The sequence below is a fragment of the Bombina bombina genome, chromosome 4, assembly GCF_027579735.1.
Source record: "Bombina bombina isolate aBomBom1 chromosome 4, aBomBom1.pri, whole genome shotgun sequence".
In the NCBI taxonomy this organism is placed as follows: domain Eukaryota; kingdom Metazoa; phylum Chordata; class Amphibia; order Anura; family Bombinatoridae; genus Bombina; species Bombina bombina.
Window position 1 is genome coordinate 1,100,817,395 of NC_069502.1, and position 25,392 is coordinate 1,100,842,786.

At 42.5% G+C, this 25,392-nt stretch overlaps 1 protein-coding gene across 2 annotated transcripts in view; it reads right to left on the reverse strand.

Moving 5' to 3' along the window:
* The window catches only part of EML4 (EMAP like 4), a 401,715-nt gene that overhangs the window by 60,145 nt on the left and 316,178 nt on the right, over positions 1–25,392 (reverse strand). For both annotated transcript variants that reach the window (XM_053712326.1, XM_053712325.1), the window contains exon 19: positions 12,548–12,635. In XM_053712326.1, coding sequence (XP_053568301.1) covers positions 12,548–12,635 — 88 coding nt within the window. The remainder of the gene's footprint in view (positions 1–12,547; positions 12,636–25,392) is intronic.

Below are 25,392 nucleotides of genomic sequence, written 5' to 3' on the forward strand. Positions count from 1 at the left end.
TAAAACAGTGCCTGCCGATATTATTTTACAAAAATACCCAGATTAAATGATTCCTCAAGGCTAAATATGTGTATATATGAATCGATTTAGCCCAGAAAATGTCTACAGTCTTAATAAGCCCTTGTGAAGCCCTTATTTACTGTCTGAATAAAAATGGCTTACCGGATCCCATAGGGAAAATGACAGCTTCCAGCATTACATCGTCTTGTTAGAATGTGTCATACCTCAAGCAGCAAAAGACTGCTCACTGTTCCCCCAACTGAAGTTAATTCCTCTCAACAGTCCTGTGTGGAACAGCCATGGATTTTAGTAACGGTTGCTAAAATCATTTTCCTCTTACAAACAGAAATCTTCATCTCTTTTCTGTTTCAGAGTAAATAGTACATACCAGCACTATTTTAAAATAACAAACTCTTGATTGAATAATAAAAACTACAGTTAAACACTAAAAAACTCTAAGCCATCTCCGTGGAGATGTTGCCTGTACAACGGCAAAGAGAATGACTGGGGTAGGCGGAGCCTAGGAGGGATCATGTGACCAGCTTTGCTGGGCTCTTTGCCATTTCCTGTTGGGGAAGAGAATATCCCACAAGTAAGGATGACGCCGTGGACCGGACACACCTATGTTGGAGAAATTGATTTAATGACAGGCTTAATACGAACTAAATCCTGTACAAAACAGTGAATATCAGGAAGAATAGCAATCTTTCTGTGAAATAAAACAGAAAGAGAGGAGATTTGTCCTTTCAAGGAACTTGCAGACAAACCCTTATCCAAACCATCCTGAAGAAACTGTAAAATTCTAGGAATTCTAAAAGAATGCCAGGAGAATTTATGAGAACACCACCATGAAATGTAAGTCTTCCAAACTCTATAATAAATCTTTCTAGAAAGAAATGTACGAGCTTGTAACATAGTATTAATCACCGAGTCAGAGAAACCTCTATGACTTAGAACTACGCGTTCAATTTCCATACCTTCAAATTTAATGATTTGAGATCCTGATGGAAAAACGGACCTTGAGATAGTAGGTCCGGCCGTAACGGAAGTGGCCAAGGCGGGCAACTGGACATCCGAACCAGATCTGCATACCAAAACCTGTGTGGCCATGCTGGAGCCACCAGCAACACAAAAGACTGTTCCATGATGATTTTGGAGATCACTCTTGGAAGGAGAAATAGAGGCGGAAAGATGTAAGCAGGTTGATAACACCAAGGAAGTGTCAGCGCATCCACTGCTTCCGCCTGAACACCCCTGGACCTGGACAGGTATCTGGGAAGTTTCTTGTTTAGATGAGAGGCCATGAGATCTATCTCTGGAAGCCCCCACATCTGAACAATCTGAGAAAACACATCTGGATGGAGAGACCACTCCCCTGGATGCAAAGTCTGGCGGCTGAGATAATCCGCCTCCCAATTGTCTACGCCTGGGATATGCACCGCAGAGATTAGACAGGAGCTGGATTCCGCCCAGGCAAGTATCCGAGATACTTCTTTCATAGCTTGGGGACTGTGAGTCCCACCCTGATGATTGACATAAGCCACAGTTGTGATATTGTCTGTCTGAAAACAAATGAACGGTTCTCTCTTTAGTAGAGGCCAGAACTGAAGAGCCCTGAGAATTGCACGGAGTTCTAAAATATTTATTGGTAATCTCGCCTCTTGAGATTTCCAAACCCCTTGTGCTGTCAGAGATCCCCAAACAGCTCCCCAACCTGAAAGACTCGCATCTGTTGTGATCACAGTCCAGATTGGGTGAACAAAAGAAGCCCCTTGAACCAAACGATGGTGATCTATCCACCATGTCAGAGAGTGTCGTACATTGGGATTCAAGGATATTAATTGTGATATCTTTGTATAATCCCTGCACCATTGATTCAGCATACAAAGCTGTAGAGGTCTCATGTGAAAACGAGCAAAGGGGATTGCGTCCGATGCTGCAGTCATGAGACCTAAAACTTCCATGCACATAGCCACTGAAGGGAATGACTGAGACTGAAGGTGCCGGCAGGCTGCAACCAATTTTAAACGTCTCTTGTCTGTTAGTCATGGACACTGAATCTATCTGGAAGCCTAAAAAGGTGACCCTTGTCTGAGGAATCAAGAAACTTTTTGGTAAATTGATCCTCCAACCATGTTTCCAAAGAAACAACACTAGTTGATTCGTGTGAGATTCTGCAGTATGTAAAGACTGAGCTAGTACCAAGGTATTGTCCAAATAAGGTAACACCGCAATACCCTGTTCTCTGATTACAGATAGTAGGGCACCCAGAACCTTTGAAAAGATTCTTGGAGCTGTTGCAAGGCCAAATGGAAGAGCAACAATTTGGTAGTGCTTGTCTAGAAAAGAGAATCTCAGAAACTGAAAGTGTTCTGGATGAATCGGAATATGAAGGTATGCATCCTGCAAGTCTATTGTGGACATATAATGTCCTTGCTGAACAAAAGGCAGAATAGTCATTATAGTCACCATCTTGAAAGTTGGTACTCTTACATAACGATTCAAAATTTTCAGATCCAGAACTGGTCTGAACAAATTTTCTTTCTTTGGTACAATGAATAGGTTTAAATAAAACCCCAAACCTTGTTCCTGAAGAGGAACTGGCATGATTACCCCTGAAGACTCCAGGTCTGAAACACACTTCAGAAAAGCCTGAGCTTTTACTGGATTTACAGGGATGCGTGAGAGAAAAAATCTTCTCACAGGAGGTCTTACTTTGAATCCTATTCGATACCCTTGAGAGACAATGCTCTGAATCCAATGATTTTGGACAGATTTTATCCAACAATCCTTGAAAAACCTTAATCTGCCCCCTACCAGCTGAGCTGGAATGAGGGCCGCACCTTCATGCGGACTTAGGGGCTGACTTTGGTTTCCTAAATGGCTTGGATTTATTCCAATTTGAGGAAGGCGTCCAACTGGAAGCAGATTCCTTGGGAGGAGGATTGAGTTTTTGTTCCTTATTCTGACGAAAGGAACGAAAACGGTGAGAAGCCTTAGATTTACCCTTAGGTTTTTTATCCAAAAAAACTCCTTTTCCTCCAGTGATAGTTGAAATAATAGAATCCAACTGAGAACCAAATAAATTATTACCTTGGAAAGAAAGAGATAGTAATCTAGATTTAGATGTCATATCAGCATTCCAAGATTTAAGCCACAAAGCTCTTCTAGCTAATAGAGCTAAAGACATGGATCTAACATCAATTTTGATAATTTCAAAAATTGCATCACAAATAAAATGATTAGCATGTTGCAGTAAGCGAACAATGCTAGATATGTCAGAATCCAATTCATGTTGCGCTAAATTTTCCAACCAGAAAGTTGATGCAGCCGCAACATCACCCAAAGAAATAGCAGGTCTGAGAAGATGACCTGAATATAAATAGGCCTTCCTTAGATAAGATTCAAGTTTCCTATCTAAAGGATCCCTAAAGGAAGTGCTATCTTCCATAGGAATAGTGGTACATTTAGCAAGAGTAGAAATAGCCCCATCAACTTTGGGGACTTTTTCCCAAAACTCTATAGATTTTGCTGGTAAAGGATACAATCTCTTAAACCTTGAAGAAGGAATAAATGAAGTACCTGGCTTATTCCATTCCCTAGAAATCATATCAGAAATAGCCTCAGGAATGGGGAAAACACCTGGGGAAACCACAGGAGGTTTAAAAACAGCATTTAAACGTTTATTAGACTGAACGTCAATAGGACTGGTTACCTCAATATCCAAAGTAATTAACACTTCTTTTAATAAAGAACGCATATACTCTATTTTAAATAAATAAGTAGATTTGTCAGTGTCAATATCTGAGGAAGGATCTTCTGTTTCAGATAGATCCTCATCAGAAGAGGATGAATTATTATGTTGTTGGTCATTTGAAATTTCATCAGCTAAATGAGAACTTTTAAAAGACCTTTTACGTTTATTAGAAGGTGGAAATGCAGACAAAGCCTTCATAATAGAATCAGAAACAAATTCTTTAAAATTTACAGATATATCATGCACATTAGAAGTTGAAGGAACTGCAACTGGCAATGTACTATTACTGATAGAAACATTATCTGCATGTAAAAGTTTATCATGACAACTATTACAAATGATAATCGGTGGAATAATTTCTACAATTTTACAACAAATGCACTTAGCTTTGGTAGAGCCGATGTCAGGCAGCAATGTTAGAGCAGAAACTTCAGAGGCAGGATCAGATTGGGACATCTTGCTCAATGTAAGAGAAAAAACAACATATAAAGCAAAATTATCTATTTCCTTAAATGACAGTTTCAGGAATGGGAAAAAATGCAAAAGCATAGGCCTCTTGATAGAAAAGAAAGCAGGAGGCAAACAACAATGGGGTATTGAAATAATGAAGAAAAACGTTTTTGGCGCCAAAAATGACCGGAAATGACACACTTGCGTCACTAATGACGCCGCCGTGTGAAAGGTCTCGGCGTCACGTATGACGCCGGAAATGACGAAGTTGCGTCAAAAATGTATTTTTCCGCGCCAAAAATGACGCAATAAAGTCTAACATTTGACGCACCCGCGGGCCTAATACCCGCAAATGCAAAAAGTAGTCAAATTGAAAAAGACTAAACCCCAGGTAAGAAATAAATTTATATTCCAAAATATAAAACTGACAGTCTGCAGAAGGAAATACATGAACCTGACTCATGGCAAATATAAGTACAATACACATATTTAGAACTTTATATAATTGCATAAAGTGCCAAACCATAGCTGAGAGTGTCTTAAGTAAATGAAAACATACTTACCAAAAGACACCTATCCACATATAGCAGATAGCCAAACCAGTACTAAAACAGTTCTTTAGTAGAGGTAATGGTAAATTTGAGAGTATATCGTCGATCTGAAAAGGGAGGTAGGAGATGAATCTCTACGACCGATAACAGAGAACCCATGAAAAAGACCCCCGTTAGAGAAATCATCGTATTCAATAGGTGATACTCCCTTCACGTCCCTCTGACATTAGCTGTACTCTGAGAGGAATCGGGCTTCAACAATGCTGAGAAGCGCATATCAACGTAGAAATCTTAGCACAAACTTACTTCACCACCTCCATAGGAGGCAAAGTTTGTAAAACTGAATTGTGGGTGTGGGGAGGGGTGTATTTATAGGCATTTTGAGGTTTGGGAAACTTTGCCCCTCCTGGTAGGATTGTATATCCCATATGTCACTAGCTCATGGACTCTTGCCAATTACATGAAAGAAATATGCCTTCCAAATGTTGTGGTAAATCCTTTGAGTCAAAGGTTTCCTAGCCTGTATCAGAGTATCGATTATAGAGTCTGAAAATCCTTAGTCTCAAAACTAGGCATTCAACCTTTACGCCATCAGAGATTTGATATCCTGATGGAAAAAGCGGACCTTGTGATAACAGGCCTTGTTTCAGAGGAAGGCGCCATGGAGGCATTGTTGGCATATGTAATAGATCTGCATACCATGTCCAGCACGGCCAGGCTGGAGCAATTAATATTACTAAAACTGACTCCTGTTTGACCCAAGCAATGACTCTCAGGGAAATACAAATGGAGGAAACTGTTATGCTAGATGGACTTTCCATGGGCATACCAAGGCATCTATTATGTGAGCCCTTGCGTCTCTTGATCTTGCACAGTCATTTGGAAGTTTGTGATTTAAGTGTGAAGCCATCAGATCTAAGTCTGGTAAGTCCCATTTGAATACCAATTAATTGAATACATCCTGATGGAAAGATCATTCTCCTGGATGGACTGATTGACAGCTGAGATAGTCTGCTTTCCAATTGTTCACACATGGAATGTAAATTACTGATAGGGAGCACTAAAGCTCCTCTGCCCAGGACAGAATCTGAGAGACTTCCTGCATTGCACTTAGACTGCTGTAACAGCCTTAGTGGTTAATATAGGTTACCGCTGTGATAACATCAGACTGGAAACTGATAAATTTCTCCTCCTTCAACAGAGGCCATGCCTGAAGAGTTCAAAGAATCGCTTGAAGTTCCAGAGTGATTACTGGTAACCTTGTCTTTAAAGGAGTCCAAACTTCTAAATTAGGTCTGCAAATTAGGTCAAGCTGGAGCGATTAATTTTACTGGAAGTCTCTAATGCTTGATTCGAGCTATCACTCAAGAAAACAGAACAAAGGAAACAAGTACATCAGATGAAAGGACCAAGGAACCACTGGCGCAACTATGAAAACGGCGCTCTGCTCTACTCAGAGTAAAGGGATCCCCACTCTTAAAGGAGTTAACTGTTGTCCTTGTTACATGTCTGTGTGCAATAAAGGCAATGAAACAATTGCAACTGCTAAGAAGCCTGCAAGGTGTGTGAGTGTAGGACACATTCACCTGTGTACCTCTCAGTCTACTGTGCATATATCCTGCATCCAAGTTAGTGGACACTAACTGTAGATCTTGCATAGGAGGTAACTCGAAGCCAACAGGAAGAGGCTGCAGGATCAGTCCCAGCAACACCTTTAGCAGGCTATTGAAAATCTTCCTCAGTAAATTACTCTCAATGCCTATGGTACTCCTCTACACCCCTCTGTTCTTTTCTCTGTCCTAAGATAGGATAATTTGGCCTCACAGCAGTTTCAACAACCCTTTAAACGAAGAAGTCCAAGCATCTCACAATTTCACATTTCTCCAGGAAAGGCAAAAATTAAGAGTGAGGGGAACAAGGAAGTGTTAGGGATTAAAGCTCTTGGGTGTGATGGATAATTTTTGCCTGCCTCCTGGTATGAAAAGGCTTGTTGACTCCACTTTATGAAACAAATGAATCTCCCTCATTGCTGGTTCTAGCGAGAACACCCTCTGTTGTCACAAAGTGTGTGCGTGATGTCACAGAGGACAAGGAAATGCCTGGAAATGCAGGGATTTCCCTTTAAGTAAAGGAACAGCTGGAGGGGGACATTAAAAGCTCATATTTCACCCCCAGAGCACTTACAGAGACAAAAAGGTGCCTTGTGCCCCTTCAAGATACAGGTGATTGCTGTAAATATGACTATAGCCTGCAACCGTACTTGTAAAGTGCCGTTTACCCTGGGGTGGGGGTTCATCAGAAAACACCTGAGTGATGAACCCAAAGATAATGGCTGCCACAAACTCAGGGATAACTGTGTGCGAAGATTCATGGTCAGTTCAGCCACATAAAAATTGGGTTCTGTGGGTGGCTGCACCCTTGCAGCATTAGAAAGCCTTATTGAAATAGTTTATAAATATTCACATCTACAAAACAAAAACTTCAGGCAGTAGAGCTATAGTAGCAAAAAATTAGCCTATGACAACAAAAAAACAGAATTTATGCTTACCTGATAAATGTCTTTCTCCTACGGTGTGTCCGGTCCACGGCTTCATCCTTACTTGTGGGAATATTCTCTTCCCCTACAGGAAATGGCAAAGGGAGCACACAGCAAAAGCTGTCCATATAGTCCCCCCTCTGGCTCCGCCCCCAGTCATTTGACCGACGGTTAGGAGAAAAAGGAGAAACTATAGGGTGCCGTGGTGACTGTAGTGTTCAGAAATAAAAAATTTGAAACCTGACTAAAAAGCCAGGGCGGGCCGTGGACCGGACACACCGTAGGAGAAAGAAATTTATCAGGTAAGCATAAATTTTGTTTTCTCCTACATTGGTGTGTCCGGTCCACGGCTTCATCCTTACTTGTGGGAACCAATATCAAAGCTTTAGGACACGGATGAAGGGAGGGAACAAGTCAGGTTACCTAAACGGAAGGCACCACGGCTTGCAAAACCTTTCTCCCAAAAATAGCCTCCGAAGAAGCATAAGTATCGAATTTGTAAAATTTGGCAAAAGTATGCAGAGAAGACCAAGTCGCTGCCTTACAGATCTGATCAACAGAAGCCTCGTTCTTGAAGGCCCATGTGGAAGCCACAGCTCTAGTAGAGTGAGCTGTAATTCGTTCAGGAGGCTGCCGTCCGGCAGTCTCATAAGCCAATCGGATGATGCTTTTCAGCCAATAGGAAAGAGAGGTAGCAGTAGCTTTCTGCCCTCTCCTCTTACCAGAATAAACGACAAACAAAGATGAAGTCTGTCTGAAATCCTTTGTTGCTTCTAAATAGAATTTTAAAGCACGGACCACATCTAAATTGTGTAACAAACGTTCCTTCTTCGAAACTGGATTCGGACACAGAGAAGGAACAACTATTTCCTGGTTAATATTCCTGTTGGAAACCACTTTTGGAAGAAAACCAGGTTTGGTAAGCAAAACAACCTTATCAGTATGGAATACCAGATAGGGTGAAGTACACTGCAAAGCAGACAATTCAGAAACTCTTCTAGCAGAAGAAATAGCGACCAAAAACAGAACTTTCCAAGATAGTAACTTAATATCTATGGAATGTAAAGGTTCAAACAGAACCCCTTGAAGAACTGAAAGAACTAAGTTTAGACTCCATGGAGGAGTCATGGGTCTGTAGACAGGCTTGATTCTGACTAAGGCCTGTACATCTGGCACTGCTGCCAGACGTTTGTGCAACAAAACAGACAGAGCAGATATCTGTTCTTTTAGAGAACTCGCTGACAACCTTTTATCCAAACCCTCTTGGAGAAAGGAGAGTATCCTAGGAATTTTAATTTTACTCCAAGAGAATCCCTTGGATTCGCACCGACAGATATATTTTTTCCATATCTTATGGTAAATTTTCCTAGTCACAGGTTTTCTGGCATGGACCAGAGTATCTATAACTGAATCTGAAAACCCACGCTTAGATAAAATCAAGCGTTCAATTTCCAAGCAGTCAGTTGCAGAGAGACTAGATTTGGATGTTCGAATGGACCTTGTACTAGAAGATCCTGTCTCAAAGGTAGTTTCCATGGTGGCGCCGATGACATATTCACAATGGTCTGCATACCAAGTCCTGCGTGGCCACGCAGGAGCTATCAGAATAACCGAGGCCTTCTCCTGTTTGATCCTGGCTACAAGCCTGGGAAGGAGAGGAAACAGTGGAAACACATAAGCTAGGTTGAACGACCAAGGCGCCACCAATGCATCCACTAGTGTCGCCTTGGGATCCCTGGATCTGGACCCGTAGCGAGGAACCTTGAAGTTCTGACGAGACGCCATCAGATCCATGTCTGGAATGCCCCATAGTTGAGTTAACTGGGCAAAGACCTCCGGGTGGAGTTCCCACTCCCCCGGATGGAAAGTCTGACGACTCAAATAATCCGCCTCCCAGTTGTCTACTCCTGGGATGTGAATTGCAGATAGATGGCAGGAGTGATCCTCCGCCCATTTGATGATCTTGGATACCTCTCTCATCGCCAAGGAACTCTTTCTTCCCCCCTGATGATTGATGTACGCTACAGTCGTCATGTTGTCCGACTGAAATCTTATGAATCTGGCCTTCGCTAGTTGAGGCCAAGCCCGGAGCGCATTGAATATCGCTCTCAGTTCCAGAATGTTTATCGGGAGAAGAGACTCTTCCCGAGATCATAGACCCTGAGCTTTCAGGGAGTCCCAGCCCGCGCCCCAGCCTTAAAGACTGGCGTCGGTCGTGACAATGACCCAACTCTGGTCTGCGGAAACTCATTCCCTGAGACAGGTGATCTTGAGTCAACCACCAACGGAGTGAGTCTCTGGTTAACTGGTCTACTTGAATCTGGGGAGACAAGTCTGCATAATCCCCATTCCACTGTTTGAGCATGCACAGTTTTAATGGTCTTAGATGAATTCGAGCAAAAGGAACCACATCCATTGCTGCAACCATTAAACCTATTACCTCCATGCACTGAGCTATGGAAGGCTGAGGAATAGATTGAAGAACTTGACAAGCGTTTAGAAGCTTTAACTTTCTGACCTCTGTCAGAAAAATCTTCATTTCTACAGAATCTATTATTGTTCCTAGAAAAGGAACCCTTGTGGACGGGGACAGGGAACTTTTTTCTATGTTCACCTTCCACCCGTGAGACCTGAGAAAAGCTAAAACAATGTCTGTATGAGCCTTTGCTTTGGAAAGGGACGACGCTTGGATTAGAATGTCGTCTAGATAAGGTGCTACAGAAATGCCCCTCGGCCTTAGAACCGCTAGAAGGGACCCTAGCACCTTTGTGAAAATTCTGGGAGCGGTGGCTAAACCGAATGGAAGAGCCACGAACTGGTAATGTTTTTCCAGAAAGGCGAACCTTAGGAACTGATGGTGATCTTTGTGGATAGGAATATGTAGGTACGCATCCTTTAAGTCCACGGTAGTCATATATTGACCCTCCTGGATTGTTGGTAAGATCGTCCGAATGGTTTCCATTTTGAATGATGGAACTCTGAGGAATTTGTTTACGCAATGTAAGAATGCCTGTCGATAAGCGAGACATGTGGAACCTTCCGCTTGGAGGGAGTTCCTTGAACTCTAGAAGATACCCCTGAGAGACTATTTCTAGTGCCCAGGGATCCGGAACATCTCCTGCCCAAGCCTGAGCAAAGAGAGACAGCCTGCCCCCTACTAGACCCGGTCCCGTATCGGGGGCTACCCCTTCATGCTGTCTTGGTAGCAACAGCAGGCTTCTTGGCCGGTTTACCCTTGTTCCAGCCTTGCATTCCATGCTGGTTTAGGCTGGGAAGCGTTACCCTCTTGTCTAGAGGCTGCAGAGTTAGGAGACGGTCCGTTCCTGAAATTGCGAAAGGAACGAAAATTAGATTTGTTCTTAGCCTTGAAAGGCCTATCCTGTGGGAGGGCATGGCCCTTTCCCCCAGTGATGTCTGAAATCTCCTTCAATTCTGGCCCGAAAAGGGTCTTACCTTTGAAAGGAATATTAAGCAGTTTTGTCTTGGACGACACATCCGCCGACCAAGATTTTAGTCAAAGCGCTCTGCGCGCCACTATTGCAAAACCTGAATTTTTCGCCGCTAATTTAGCCAATTGAAAAGCGGCATCTAAAATAAAGGAATTAGCCAACTTTAGTAAGTGAATTCTGTCCATGACTTCCTCATATGGAGTCTCCTTATGGAGCGAATTTTCTAGTTCCTCGAACCAAAAAGACGCCGCCGTGGTGACAGGAATAATGCACGAAATTGGTTGGAGAAGGAAACCTTGCTGAACAAATATCTTTTTAAGCAACCCTTCCAATTTTTTATCCATAGGATCTTTGAAAGCACAACTGTCCTCAATGGATGATGAGGAGAGGATGATGAACTATCCCCACTACCTTCATTTGAAGAATCATCTTGGGCAACCTTATTAAATGTGACAGTACTGTCCTTACTTTGTTTGGACGCCATGGCACAATTTTGAACATACATTTAAAGGGGGAAGCACCTTGGCCTCCATACACACAGAACATATGCTATCTGAAGGTATAGACATGTTAGACAGACTTTAGCAGGCTATTAATGCAATAAAACCGTTTTTAAACAAAACCGTTACTGTCTCTTTAAATAATAAAAAGAGTACACTTTATTTCTGAATGTTTGAAAAACTATGAAGGAAATATCAGATCTTTACAAAATTTGCACCCTAGTGTCTTAATGTTTTGAAAGTATTGCACACCAAATTGTTCAATTTACCAGTTTAAACCCACTACAGTCCCTGCCACAGCCTTTGCTGCAGCTTTTACCTTCCTTGGGGGTTATTCACCACAGAAATAAGCCTTCTTGAAATCGTTTTTATGGCCACAGGACCCTCTCACATGAAGCTGCATGCACTGCTTCCAAAAGTAACTGCGCAACTGATGCGCGAAAATGAGGCCTCCTCCCTCTGCATACCAGAGTGAAGGGGCCTTCCTGACTAGATTAGGTGTCTAAACAACTGCCAGGCGTAATAAAAACGTTCCCAAAAGTGTTTCAAAGTCACAAAACACTCCAAAAGTCATATAAATATTATATAAATCAATCGATTTAGCCCACAAAAGTGTCAACCAGTATAGAGCCCATTTATAAGTCTTCATTCTGTTATGAGTCTAAGAAAATGGCTTACCGATCCCATAAGGGAAAATGACAGTCTTCTAGCATTACTATGTCTTGTTAGAAAAGGGACTAGTCATACCTGGAGCAGAAAAGTCTGCAAACTGTTCCCCCCAACTGAAGTTCTCTGGTTTCAAAAGTCCTGCGTGGGAACAGCAATGGATTTTAGTTACTGTTGCTAAAATCATACTCCTCTTTTAACAGAACTCTTCATCACTTTCTGTTGTAGAGTAAATAGTACAAACCGGCACTATTTTAAAAAAACAAACTCTTGATAGAAGAAATAAAACTACAACTAACACCACATACTCTTTACCATCCGCGTGGAGATGCTACTTGTTCAGAGCAGGCAAAGAGAATGACTGGGGGGCGGAGCCAGAGGGGGGACTATATGGACAGCTTTTGCTGTGTGCTCCCTTTGCAATTTCCTGTAGGGGAAGAGAATATTCCCACAAGTAAGGATGAAGCCGTGGACCGGACACACCAATGTAGGAGAAAAGTACTAGCAGTCAAGGAAAGATCATGTGATAAGAATCTAAAATACATTATAGTTATTCCACAACACAATACATATCTGAAACGCATTAAACTAGAAACTACTAGACATATTTAAATTAGTTATGCAGTAAATATACTTACAGTATAATATTTCATAGTCTCCTGAGTTAGACATTATGTATTTGTTATCTGGGGACCAATCAAGGTGCGTGATGTAACTGGAATGTCCCTGCAAAATAAGATCATGCTTTTTTAAGAATACAAGATGCTTTTTTTTTTTTTTTTCCACAAATCAAGACGAAGCCGTCCAAATCTGTTTTATTGGTTTACTATTTCCTTACAATGCAAGAGAGATATCACTAATAAATAAATGGCTGAATAATTAAAGAATTATAGTTTCATACTGTATGTATTATTCTTTGCAGTTCCTTTAATCATTTTGACTTTATTATAAATAACTAATTTCACTGCATGGTACTTTGGTTGTGTTCTCTTAAAATCGACGTATTAAACATGAAACCTACATTTTTTCAAGTCGAGTGCAAATGTCAAACACTGTTGCCATCCAGTGAAATTCCAAAATGTATAACATTGTTAAAGGGACATTAAACACTTTGAGATGGTAATATAAAACGATAAACCATGGGCTAGATTATAAGTGGAGCGCTATTTTATAGGAGCACAATAAATAATCAGCCATTACAATTATTGCTACCACGAGTCTGCGGAAGTATTTTGCTCTCCAAAAACTAACCAGATGTCAGACCTCTAGTTAAGTTTTTTTAAATATCCCCAATTACCCCCCAAAATAAAGAGTTTGCTTTAATTTTTAATAAACTGCTCGAAGCAGTATTATAAGAAAAAGTGTACATTGAAAAAAAAAAAAAACAAAAAAAAAAAAACAGCACTAAAAAGTGACTTTACAAAGTGGTCTATGGGGACTGTGTTTATACTAAATATAAATTTATATGAATATGCTTATATACACACACACAATATATAAAATATATATATATATATATATATATATATATATATATATATATATATATATATATATATATATATATATACACACACACACACACACACACACATACTCTGTATATATACGTTGATTGGAGTAGCCGTGTTAGTATATATATGCCCTCTACAAGTCTGATCCCTGTTTCCTTGTATTCCGCCTATGTATTCCGCCACATGTTTCCTTGTATTCCGCCTATGTTAATAGCGCTGCAGAATCTGTTGGCGCTCTACAAATAAAAGATTATAATATATATAACAAAATTTATGCTTAGCTGATAAATTTCTTTCTTTTGCGATGTACCGAGTCCACGGATTCATCCTTACGTGTGGGATATTATCCTTCCCAACAGGAAGTGGCAAAGAGAGCACCACAGCAGAGCTGTCTATATAGGTCCCCCTTAACTCCACCCCCCAGTCATTCGACTGAAGGCCAAGGAAGAAAAAGGAGAAACTATAAGGTGCAGAGGTGACTTAAGTCTTTAATCAAAAATACCATCTGTCTTGAATAGACAGGGTGGGCCGTGGACTCGGTACATCGCAAAAGAAAGAAATTTATCAGGTAAGCATAAATTTTGTTTTCTTTTGCATGATGTACCGAGTCCACGGATTCATCCTTACTTGTGGGATACCAATACCAAAGCTTTAGGACACGGATGAAGGGAGGGACAAGACGGAAACCTAAACGGAAGGCACCACGGCTTGCAAAACCTTTCTCCCAAAAATAGCCTCCGAAGAAGCAAAAGTATCAAATTTGTAAAATTTGGCAAAAGTGTGCAGTGAAGACCAAGTCGCTGCCTTACATATCTGATCAACAGAAGCCTCGTACTTGAAGGCCCATGTGGAAGCTACAGCCCTAGTGGAGTGAGCTGTGATTCTTTCAGGAGGCTGCCGTCCGGCAGTCTCATAAGCCAATCGGATGATGCTTTTAAGCCAAAAAGAAAGAGGTAGAAGTTGCTTTTTGACCTCTCCTTTTACCAGAATAGACGACAAACAGAGAAGAAGTTTGTCTGAACTCTTTTGTAGCTTCTAAGTAGAATTTTAGAGCACGGACTACATCTAAATTGTGTAGCAAACGTTCCTTCTTTGAAACTGGATTCGGACACAAAGAAGGTACAACTATCTCCTGATTAATATTTTTGTTGGAAACAACCTTTGGTAGAAAACCAGGCTTAGTACGCAAAACAACCTTATCTGAATGGAACACCAGATAGGGTGGAGTACATTGTACAGCAGATAACTCAGAAACTCTTCTAGCAGAAGAAATAGCAACCAAAAAAAAAACTTTCCAAGATAACAACTTAATATCTACGGAATGTAAAGGTTCAAACGGAACCCCTTGAAGAACTGAAAGAACTAGATTTAAACTCTAGTGAGGAGTCAAAGGTCTGTAAACAGAAATCTGTCCCTTTAGAGAACTTGCAGATAATCCTTTATCCAAACCTTCTTGTAGAAAGGAAAGAATCCTAGGAATCTTTATCTTATTCCATGGGAATCCCTTGGATTCACACCAGCAGATATATCTTTTCCATATTTTATGGTAAATCTTTCTAGTTGAACCAGAGTATCGATCACGGAATCTGAAAACCCACGCTTTGATAGAATCAAGCGTTCAATCTCCAAGCCGTCAGCTGGAGGGAGACCAGATTTGGATGTTTGAATGGACCCTGAACAAGAAGGTCCTGTCTCAAAGGTAGCTTCCATGGTGGAACCGATGACATATTCACCAGGTCTGCATACCAAGTCCTGCGTGGCCACGCAGGAGCTATCAAGATCACCGAGGCCCTCTCCTGTTTGATCCTGGCTACCAGCCTGGGAATGAGAGGAAACGGTGGAAACACATAAGCTAGGTTGAAGGTGCATCCACTAGAGTCGCCTTGGGATCCCTGGATCTGGACCCGTAGCAAGGAACCTTGAAGTTCTGACGGGACGCCATCAGATCCATATCTGGAATGCCCCATAGTTGCGTCAACTGGGCAAAGATCTCCGGGTGGAGTTCCCACTCCCCCGGATGGAATGTCTGACGACTCAAATAATCCGCTTCCCAGTTTTCCACACCTGGAATGTGGATCGCAGATAGGTGGCAGGAGTGATTCTCCGCACATTGTATTATTTTGGTCACTTCTTTCACCGCCAGGGAACTCCTTGTTCCCCCTTGATGATTGAGATACGCAACAGTCGTCATGTTGTCTGATTGGAATCTTATGAATCTGGCCTTTGCTATCTGAGGCCAAGCCTTGAGAGCATTGAATATCGCTCTTAGTTCCAGAATGTTTATCGGGAGAAGAGACTCTTCCCGAGACCACAGTCCCTGAGCTTTCAGGGATTCCCAGACCACGCCCCAGCCCACTAGGCTGGCGTCGGTCGTGACGATGACCCACTCTGGACTGCGGAAGCTCATTCCCTGGGATAGGTGATCCTGGGTTAGCCACCAACGGAGTGAGTCTCTGGTCTTCTGATCTACTTGAATCACTGGAGACAAGTCTGTATAATTCCCATTCCACTGTTTCAGCATGCACAGTTGTAATGGTCTTAGATGAATTCGCGCAAAAGGAACTATGTCCATTGCTGCAACCATCAATCCTACTACTTCCATGCACTGAGCTACGGAAGGACGAGGAATAGAATGAAGAACTTGACAAGCGTTAAGAAGTTTTGACTTTCTGACATCTGTCAAGAAAATCCTCATTTCTAAAGAATCTATTATTGTTCCCAAGAAGGGAACTCTTGTCGACGGAGACAGGGAACTTTTTTCTATGTTCACCTTCCATCCGTGAGATCTGAGAAAGGCCAGAACGATGTCTGAGTGAGCCTTTGCCTTTGAAAGAGACGACGCTTGTACTAGAATGTCGTCCAAGTACGGTACTACTGCAATGCCCCTTGGTCTTAGAACCGCTAGAAGGGATCCGAGTACCTTTGTGAAAATCCTTGGAGCAGTGGCTAACCCGAATGGGAGGGCCACAAACTGGTAATGTTTGTCCAGAAAGGCGAACCTTAGGAACTGATGATGTTCCTTGTGGATAGGGATATGTAGATACGCATCCTTTAGATCCACGGTAGTCATAAATTGACCTTCCTGAATTGTGGGTAGAATCGTTCGAATGGTTTCCATCTTGAACGATGGTACTCTGAGAAATTTGTTTAGGATCTTTAGATCCAGGATTGGTCTGAAAGGTCCCTCTTTTTTGGGAACCACAAACAGATTTGAGTAAAATCCCATTCCTTGTTCCGCCGTTGGAACTGGGTGTATCACTCCAATCTTTAACAGGTCTTCTACACAATGTAAGAATGCCTGTCTCTTTATTTGGTTTGAGGATAAGTGAGACATGTGGAACCTTCCCCTTGGGGGTAGTTCCTCGAATTCCAGAAGATAACCCTGAGAAACTATTTCTAGCGTCCAGGGATCCTGAATATCTCTTGCCCAAGCCTGAGCAAAGAGAGAGAGTCTGCCCCCCACTAGATCCGGTCCCAGATCGGGGGCTACTCCTTCATGCTGTTTTGTTAGCAGCGGCAGACTTCTTGGCCTGCTTACCCTTGTTCCAGCCTTGCATCGGTTTCCAGGCTGGTTTGGTCTGTGAGGTATTACCCTCTTGTTTAGAGGATGCAGAATTAGAGCCCGGTCCGTTCCTGAAATTACGAAAGGAACGAAAATTAGACTTATTCTTGGCTTTGAAAGGCCTATCTTGTGGGAGGGCGTGGCCCTTTCCCCCAGTGATGTCTGAGATAATCTCTTTCAATTCTGGCCCGAAGAGAGTTTTACCCTTGAAGGGGATATTGAGCAATTTTGTCTTGGATGATACATCCGCTGACCAAGACTTTAGCCAAAGCGCTCTGCGCGCCACAATTGCAAACCCTGAATTTTTCGCCGCTAATCTAGCTATTTGCAAAGCGGCATCTAAAATAAAAGAGTTAGCCAACTTAAGTGCGTGAACTCTGTCCATAACCTCCTCATATGGAGTCTCTCTACTGAGCGACTTTTCTAGTTCCTCGAACCAGAACCACGCTGCTGTAGTGACAGGAACAATGCACGAAATGGGTTGAAGAAGGTAACCTTGCTGTATAAAAATCTTTTTAAGCAAACCCTCCAATTTTTTATCCATAGGATCTTTGAAAGCACAATTATCCTCGATAGGAATAGTAGTGCGCTTGTTTAGAGTAGAAACTGCCCCCTCGACCTTAGGGACTGTCTGCCATAAGTCCTTTCTGGGGTCGACCATAGGAAATAATTTCTTAAATATAGGAGGGGGAACAAGAGGTATGCCGGGCTTCTCCCATTCCTTATTCACTATGTCCGCCACCCGCTTGGGTATAGGAAAAGCGTTGGGGTGCACCGGAACCTCTAGGAACTTGTCCATCTTGCATAATTTTTCTGGAATGACCAGGTTGTCACAATCATCCAGAGCAGATAACACCTCCTTAAGCAGTGCGCGGAGATGTTATAATTTAAATTTAAAATGTCACAACATCAGGTTCAGCCTGTTGGGAAATTTTTCCTGAATCTGAAATTTCCCCATCTGACAAAACCTCCCTCATGGCCCCTTCAGATTGGTGTGAGGGTATGACAGAACAATTATCATCAGCGCCCTCCTGCTCTTCAGTGTTTAAAACAGAGCAATTGCGCTTTCTCTGATATGCAGGCATTTTGGATAAAATATTTGCTATGGAGTTATCCATTACAGCCGTCAATTGTTGCATGGTAATAAGCATTGGCGCGCTAGAAGTACTAGGTGCCTCCTGCGTGGGCAAAACTGGTGTAGACACAGAAGGAGATGATGTAGAACCATGTCTACTCCCTTCATCTGATGAAGCATCTTGGGCAACTTCATTATCTGTGACAGTACTGTCCTTACTTTGTTTGGACGCTTTAGCACAATTATCACATAATTTAGAAGGGGGAGACACATTGACTTTCATACATATAGAACATAGCTTATCTGAAGGCACAGACATGTTAAACAGGCTTAAACTTGTCAGTAAAACACAAAAACCGTTTTAAATCAAAACCGTTACTGTCTCACAGACATGTTAAACAGGCTTAAACTTGTCAGTAAAACACAAAAACCGTTTTAAATCAAAACCGTTACTGTCTCTTTAAATTTTAAACAGAGCACACTTTATTACTGAATATGTGAAAAAATATGAAGGAATTGTTCAAAATTTACCAAAATTTCACCACAGTGTCTTAAAGCATTAAAAGTATTGCACACCAATTTTCAGAGCTTTAACCCTTGAAATAACGAAACCGGAGCCGGTTACAGTTTTAACCCCTCTACAGTCCCAGCTACAGCCTTTGCTGCGACTCTACCAAACCCAGAGGGGAATACGATACCAAATGACGCCTTCTAAGAACTTTTCCAACTATTTTCAGGTCCTCACACATGCATCTGCATGTCTTGCTCTCAAAAACAACTGCGCAGTAATGGCGCGAAAATGAGGCTAAGCCTACAACTGGGAAGGCCCTTCCTGACTGGAAAAGGTGTCTAACATACTGCCTGACGTTAAAAAACGTTCCCCAAGTTTATAAATGTGAAATACCAGCATAAACATGTATAAAATGCCCAAATAAAGCAATCGATTTTGCCCATAAAAGTGTCTACCAGTTTTATAGCCCATATTAAGCCCTTTATTCTGCTTGAGACTAAGAAAATGGCTTACCGGTCCCCATGAGGGGAAATGACAGCCTTCCAGCATTACACAGTCTTGTTAGAAATATGGCTAGTCATACCTTAAGCAGAAAAGTCTGCTAACTGTTTCCCCCAACTGAAGTTACTTCATCTCAACAGTCCTATGTGGAAACAGCAAAGGATTTTAGTTACTGTCTGCTAAAATCATCTTCCTCTCACAAACAGAATTCTTCATCTCTTTCTGTTTCAGAGTAAATAGTACATACCAGCACTATTTTAAAATAACAAACTCTTGAGAGTAGAATAAAAAAACTACAACTAAACACCACATACTCTTAACCATCTCCGTGGAGATGTTGCCTGTGCAACGGCAAAGAGAATGACTGGGGTGGGCGGAGCCTAGGAGGGACTATATGGCCAGCTTTGCTGGGACTCTTTGCCATTTCCTGTTGGGGAAGAGATATTCCCACAAGTAAGGATGACGCCGTGGAACGGACACACCAATTTTGGAGAAAACTTCTTCAGGCAGCTGTTTCTGTTTGATTCTTCTGCTTTCTAAAATGAAAATAAACTTATTATTTTGGGTTGTGGATTAATTTATTCAGCGGAATATGGCTGTTTTTATTTTTATTCCCTCCCTCTATAGTGACTCCTGAGTGGAGATCCACATATTGGGTATTGATATCCCATATGTCACTAGCTCATGGACTCTTGCCAATTACATGAAAGAAAAACAGAATTTATGTTTACCTGATAAATTTCTTTCTCCAACGGTGTGTCCGGTCCACGGCGTCATCCTTACTTGTGGGATATTCTCTTCCCCAACAGGAAATGGCAAAGAGCCCAGCAAAGCTGGTCACATGATCCCTCCTAGGCTCCGCCTACCCCAGTCATTCGACCGACGTTAAGGAGGAATATTTGCATAGGAGAAACCATATGGTACCGTGGTGACTGTAGTTAAAGAAAATAAAATATCAGACCTGATTAAAAAAACCAGGGCGGGCCGTGGACCGGACACACCGTTGGAGAAAGAAATTTATCAGGTAAACATAAATTCTGTTTTCTCCAACATAGGTGTGTCCGGTCCACGGCGTCATCCTTACTTGTGGGAACCAATACCAAAGCTTTAGGACACGGATGAAGGGAGGGAGCAAATCAGGTCACCTAAATGGAAGGCACCACGGCTTGCAAAACCTTTCTCCCAAAAATAGCCTCAGAAGAAGCAAAAGTATCAAACTTGTAAAATTTGGTAAAAGTGTGCAGTGAAGACCAAGTCGCTGCCCTACATATCTGATCAACAGAAGCCTCGTTCTTGAAGGCCCATGTGGAAGCCACAGCCCTAGTGGAATGAGCTGTGATTCTTTCGGGAGGCTGCCGTCCGGCAGTCTCGTAAGCCAATCTGATGATGCTTTTAATCCAAAAAGAGAGAGAGGTAGAAGTTGCTTTTTGACCTCTCCTTTTACCTGAATAAACAACAAACAAGGAAGATGTTTGTCTAAAATCCTTTGTAGCATCTAAATAGAATTTTAGAGCGCGAACAACATCCAAATTGTGCAACAAACGTTCCTTCTTTGAAACTGGTTTTGGACACAGAGAAGGTACGATAATCTCCTGGTTAATGTTTTTGTTAGAAACAACTTTTGGAAGAAAACCAGGTTTAGTACGTAAAACCACCTTATCTGCATGGAACACCAGATAAGGAGGAGAACACTGCAGAGCAGATAATTCTGAGACTCTTCTAGCAGAAGAAATCGCAACTAAAAACAAAACTTTCCAAGATAATAACTTAATATCAACGGAATGTAAGGGTTCAAACGGAACCCCCTGAAGAACTGAAAGAACTAAATTGAGACTCCAAGGAGGAGTCAAAGGTTTGTAAACAGGCTTGATTCTAACCAGAGCCTGAACAAAGGCTTGAACATCTGGCACAGCTGCCAACTTTTTGTGAAGTAATACCGACAAGGCAGAAATCTGTCCCTTCAGGGAACTTGCCGATAATCCTTTTTCCAATCCTTCTTGAAGGAAGGATAGAATCCTAGGAATCTTAACTTTGTCCCAAGGGAATCCTTTAGATTCACACCAACAGATATATTTTTTCCAAATTTTGTGGTAAATCTTTCTAGTCACAGGCTTTCTGGCCTGAACAAGAGTATCGATCACAGAATCTGAGAATCCTCGCTTCGATAAAATCAAGCGTTCAATCTCCAAGCAGTCAGCTGGAGTGAAACCAGATTCGGATGTTCGAACGGACCCTGAACAAGAAGGTCTCGTCTCAAAGGTAGCTTCCAAGGTGGAGCCGATGACATATTCACCAGATCTGCATACCAAGTCCTGCGTGGCCACGCAGGAGCTATCAAGATCACCGACGCCCTCTCCTGCTTGATCCTGGCTATCAGCCTGGGGATGAGAGGAAATGGCGGGAACACATAAGCTAGTTTGAAGGTCCAAGGTGCTACTAGTGCATCCACTAGAGCCGCCTTGGGATCCCTGGATCTGGCCCCGTAGCAAGGAACTTTGAAGTTCTGACGAGAGGCCATCAGATCCATGTCTGGAATGCCCCACAGGTGAGTGACTTGGGCAAAGATTTCCGGATGGAGTTCCCACTCCCCCGGATGCAATGTCTGACGACTCAGAAAATCCGCTTCCCAATTTTCCACTCCTGGGATGTGGATAGCAGACAGGTGGCAGGAGTGAGACTCCGCCCAAAGAATAATTTTGGTTACTTCTTCCATCGCTAGGGAACTCCTTGTTCCCCCCTGATGGTTGATGTACGCAACAGTCGTCATGTTGTCTGATTGAAACCGTATGAACCTGGTCCTCGCAAGCTGGGGCCAGGCCTGGAGCGCATTGAATATCGCTCTCAGTTCCAGAATATTTATCGGTAGAAGAGATTCTTCCCGAGACCAAAGACCCTGAGCTTTCAGGGATCCCCAGACCGCGCCCCAGCCTATCAGACTGGCGTCGGTCGTGACAATGACCCACTCTGGTCTGTGGAACATCATCCCTTGAGACAGATTGTCCAGGGACAGCCACCAACGGAGTGAGTCTCTGGTCCTCTGATTTACTTGTATCTTCGGAGACAAGTCTGTATAGTCCCCATTCCACTGACTGAGCATGCACAGTTGTAATGGTCTTAGATGAATGCGCGCAAAAGGAACTATGTCCATCGCCGCCACCATCAACCCGATCACTTCCATGCACTGAGCTATGGAAGGAAGAGGAACGGAATGAAGTATCCGACAAGAGTCCAGAAGCTTTGTTTTTCTGGCCTCTGATAGAAAGATCCTCATTTCTAAGGAGTCTATAATTGTTCCCAAGAAGGGAACCCTTGTTGACGGGGATAGAGAACTCTTTTCCACGTTCACTTTCCAGCCGTGAGATCTGAGAAAGGCCAGGACAATGTCCGTGTGAGCCTTTGCTTGAGGAAGGGACGACGCTTGAATCAGAATGTCGTCCAGGTAAGGTACTACTGCAATGCCCCTTGGTCTTAGCACCGCTAGAAGGGACCCTAGTACCTTTGTGAAAATCCTTGGAGCAGTGGCTAATCCGAAAGGAAGCGCCACGAACTGGTAATGTTTGTCCAGGAATGCAAACCTTAGGAACCGATGATGTTCCTTGTGGATAGGAATATGTAGATACGCATCCTTTAAATCCACCGTGGTCATAAATTGACCTTCCTGGATGGAAGGAAGGATAGTTCGAATGGTTTCCATCTTGAACGATGGGACCTTGAGAAATTTGTTTAAGATCTTGAGATCTAGGATTGGTCTGAACGTTCCCTCTTTTTTGGGAACTATGAACAGATTGGAGTAGAACCCCATCCCTTGTTCTCTTAATGGAACAGGATGAATCACTCCCATTTTTAACAGGTCTTCTACACAATGTAAGAACGCCTGTCTTTTTATGTGGTCTGAAGACAACTGCGACTTGTGGAACCTCCCCCTTGGGGGAAGTCCCTTGAATTCCAGAAGATAACCTTGGGAGACTATTTCTAGCGCCCAAGGATCCAGAACATCTCTTGCCCAAGCCTGAGCGAAGAGAGAGAGTCTGCCCCCTACCAGATCCGGTCCCGGATCGGGGGCCAATATTTCATGCTGTCTTGGTAGCAGTGGCAGGTTTCTTGGCCTGCTTTCCCTTGTTCCAGCCTTGCATTGGTCTCCAAGCTGGCTTGGCCTGAGAAGTATTACCCTCTTGCTTAGAGGACGTAGCACCTTGGGCTGGTCCGTTTTTACGAAAGGGACGAAAATTAGGTCTATTTTTTGCCTTGAAGGGCCGATCCTGAGGAAGGGCGTGGCCCTTACCCCCAGTGATATCAGAGATAATCTCTTTCAAGTCAGGACCAAACAGCGTTTTCCCCTTGAAAGGAATGTTTAGTAGCTTGTTCTTGGAAGACGCATCAGCCGACCAAGATTTCAACCAAAGCGCTCTGCGCGCCACAATAGCAAACCCAGAGTTCTTAGCCGCTAACTTAGCCAATTGCAAAGAGGCGTCTAGAGTGAAAGAATTAGCCAATTTGAGAGCATTGATTCTGTCCATAATCTCCTCATAAGGAGGAGAGTCACTATCGAGCACCTTAAGCAGTTCATCAAACCAGAAATATGCGGCTGTAGTGACAGGGACAATGCATGAAATGGGTTGTAGAAGGTAACCCTGCTGAACAAACATCTTTTTAAGCAAACCTTCTAATTTTTTATCCATAGGATCTTTGAAAGCACAACTATCCTCTATGGGAATAGTGGTGCGTTTGTTTAAAGTAGAAACCGCTCCCTCGACCTTGGGGACTGACTGCCATAAGTCCTTTCTGGGGTCGACCATAGGAAACAATTTTTTAAATATGGGGGGAGGGACGAAAGGAATACCGGGCCTTTCCCATTCTTTATTAACAATGTCCGCCACCCGCTTGGGTATAGGAAAAGCTTCTGGGAGCCCCGGCACCTCTAGGAACTTGTCCATTTTACATAGTTTCTCTGGGATGACTAAATTTTCACAATCATCCAGAGTGGATAATACCTCCTTAAGCAAAATGCGGAGATGTTCCAATTTAAATTTAAATGTAATCACATCAGATTCAGCCTGCTGAGAAATGTTCCCTAAATCAGTAATTTCTCCCTCAGACAAAACCTCCCTGGCCCCCTCAGATTGGGTTAGGGGCCCTTCAGAGATATTAATATCAGCGTCGTCATGCTCTTCAGTAACTAAAACAGAGCAGCCACGCTTACGCTGACAAGGGTTCATTTTGGCTAAAATGTTTTTGACAGAATTATCCATTACAGCCGTTAATTGTTGCATAGTAAGGAGTATTGGCGCGCTAGATGTACTAGGGGCCTCCTGAGTGGGCAAGACTCGTGTAGACGAAGGAGGGAATGATGCAGTACCATGCTTACTCCCCTCACTTGAGGAATCATCTTGGGCATCATTGTCATTATCACATAAATCACATTTATTTAAATGAATAGGAATTCTGGCTTCCCCACATTCAGAACACAGTCTATCTGGTAGTTCAGACATGTTAAACAGGCATAAACTTGATCAGAAAGTACAAAAAACGTTTTAAAATAAAACCGTTACTGTCACTTTAAATTTTAAACTGAACACACTTTATTACTGCAATTGCGAAAAAACATGAAGGAATTGTTCAAAATTCACCAAATTTTCACCACAGCGTCTTAAAGCCTTGAAAATATTGCACACCAATTTTGGAAGCTTTAACCCTTAAAATAACGGAACCGGAGCCGTTTTAAGCTTTAAACCCCTTTACAGTCCCTGGTATCTGCTTTGCTGAGACCCAACCAAACCCAAAGGGGAATACGATACCAAATGACGCCTTCAGAAGTCTTTTATAAGTATCAGAGCTCCTCTCACATGCGACTGCATGCCATGCCTCTCAAAAACAAGTGCGCAACACCGGCGCGAAAATGAGACTCTGCCTATGCTTTGGGAAAGCCCCTAAAGGATAAGGTGTCTAAAACAGTGCCTGCCGATATTATTAAATCAAAATACCCAGAATAAATGATTCCTCAAGGCTAAATAAGTGTTAATTCAATCGATTTAGCCCAAAAAAAGTCTACAGTTTAAATAAGCCCTTGTGAAGCCCTTATTTACAATCGTAATAAACATGGCTTACCGGATCCCATAGGGAAAATGACAGCTTCCAGCATTACATCGTCTTGTTAGAATGTGTCATACCTCAAGCAGCAAGAGACTGCAAACTGTTCCCCCAACTGAAGTTAATTGCTCTCAACAGTCCTGTGTGGAACAGCCATGGATTTTAGTTACGGTTGCTAAAATCATTTTCCTCATACAAACAGAATTCTTCATCTCTTTTCTGTTTCTGAGTAA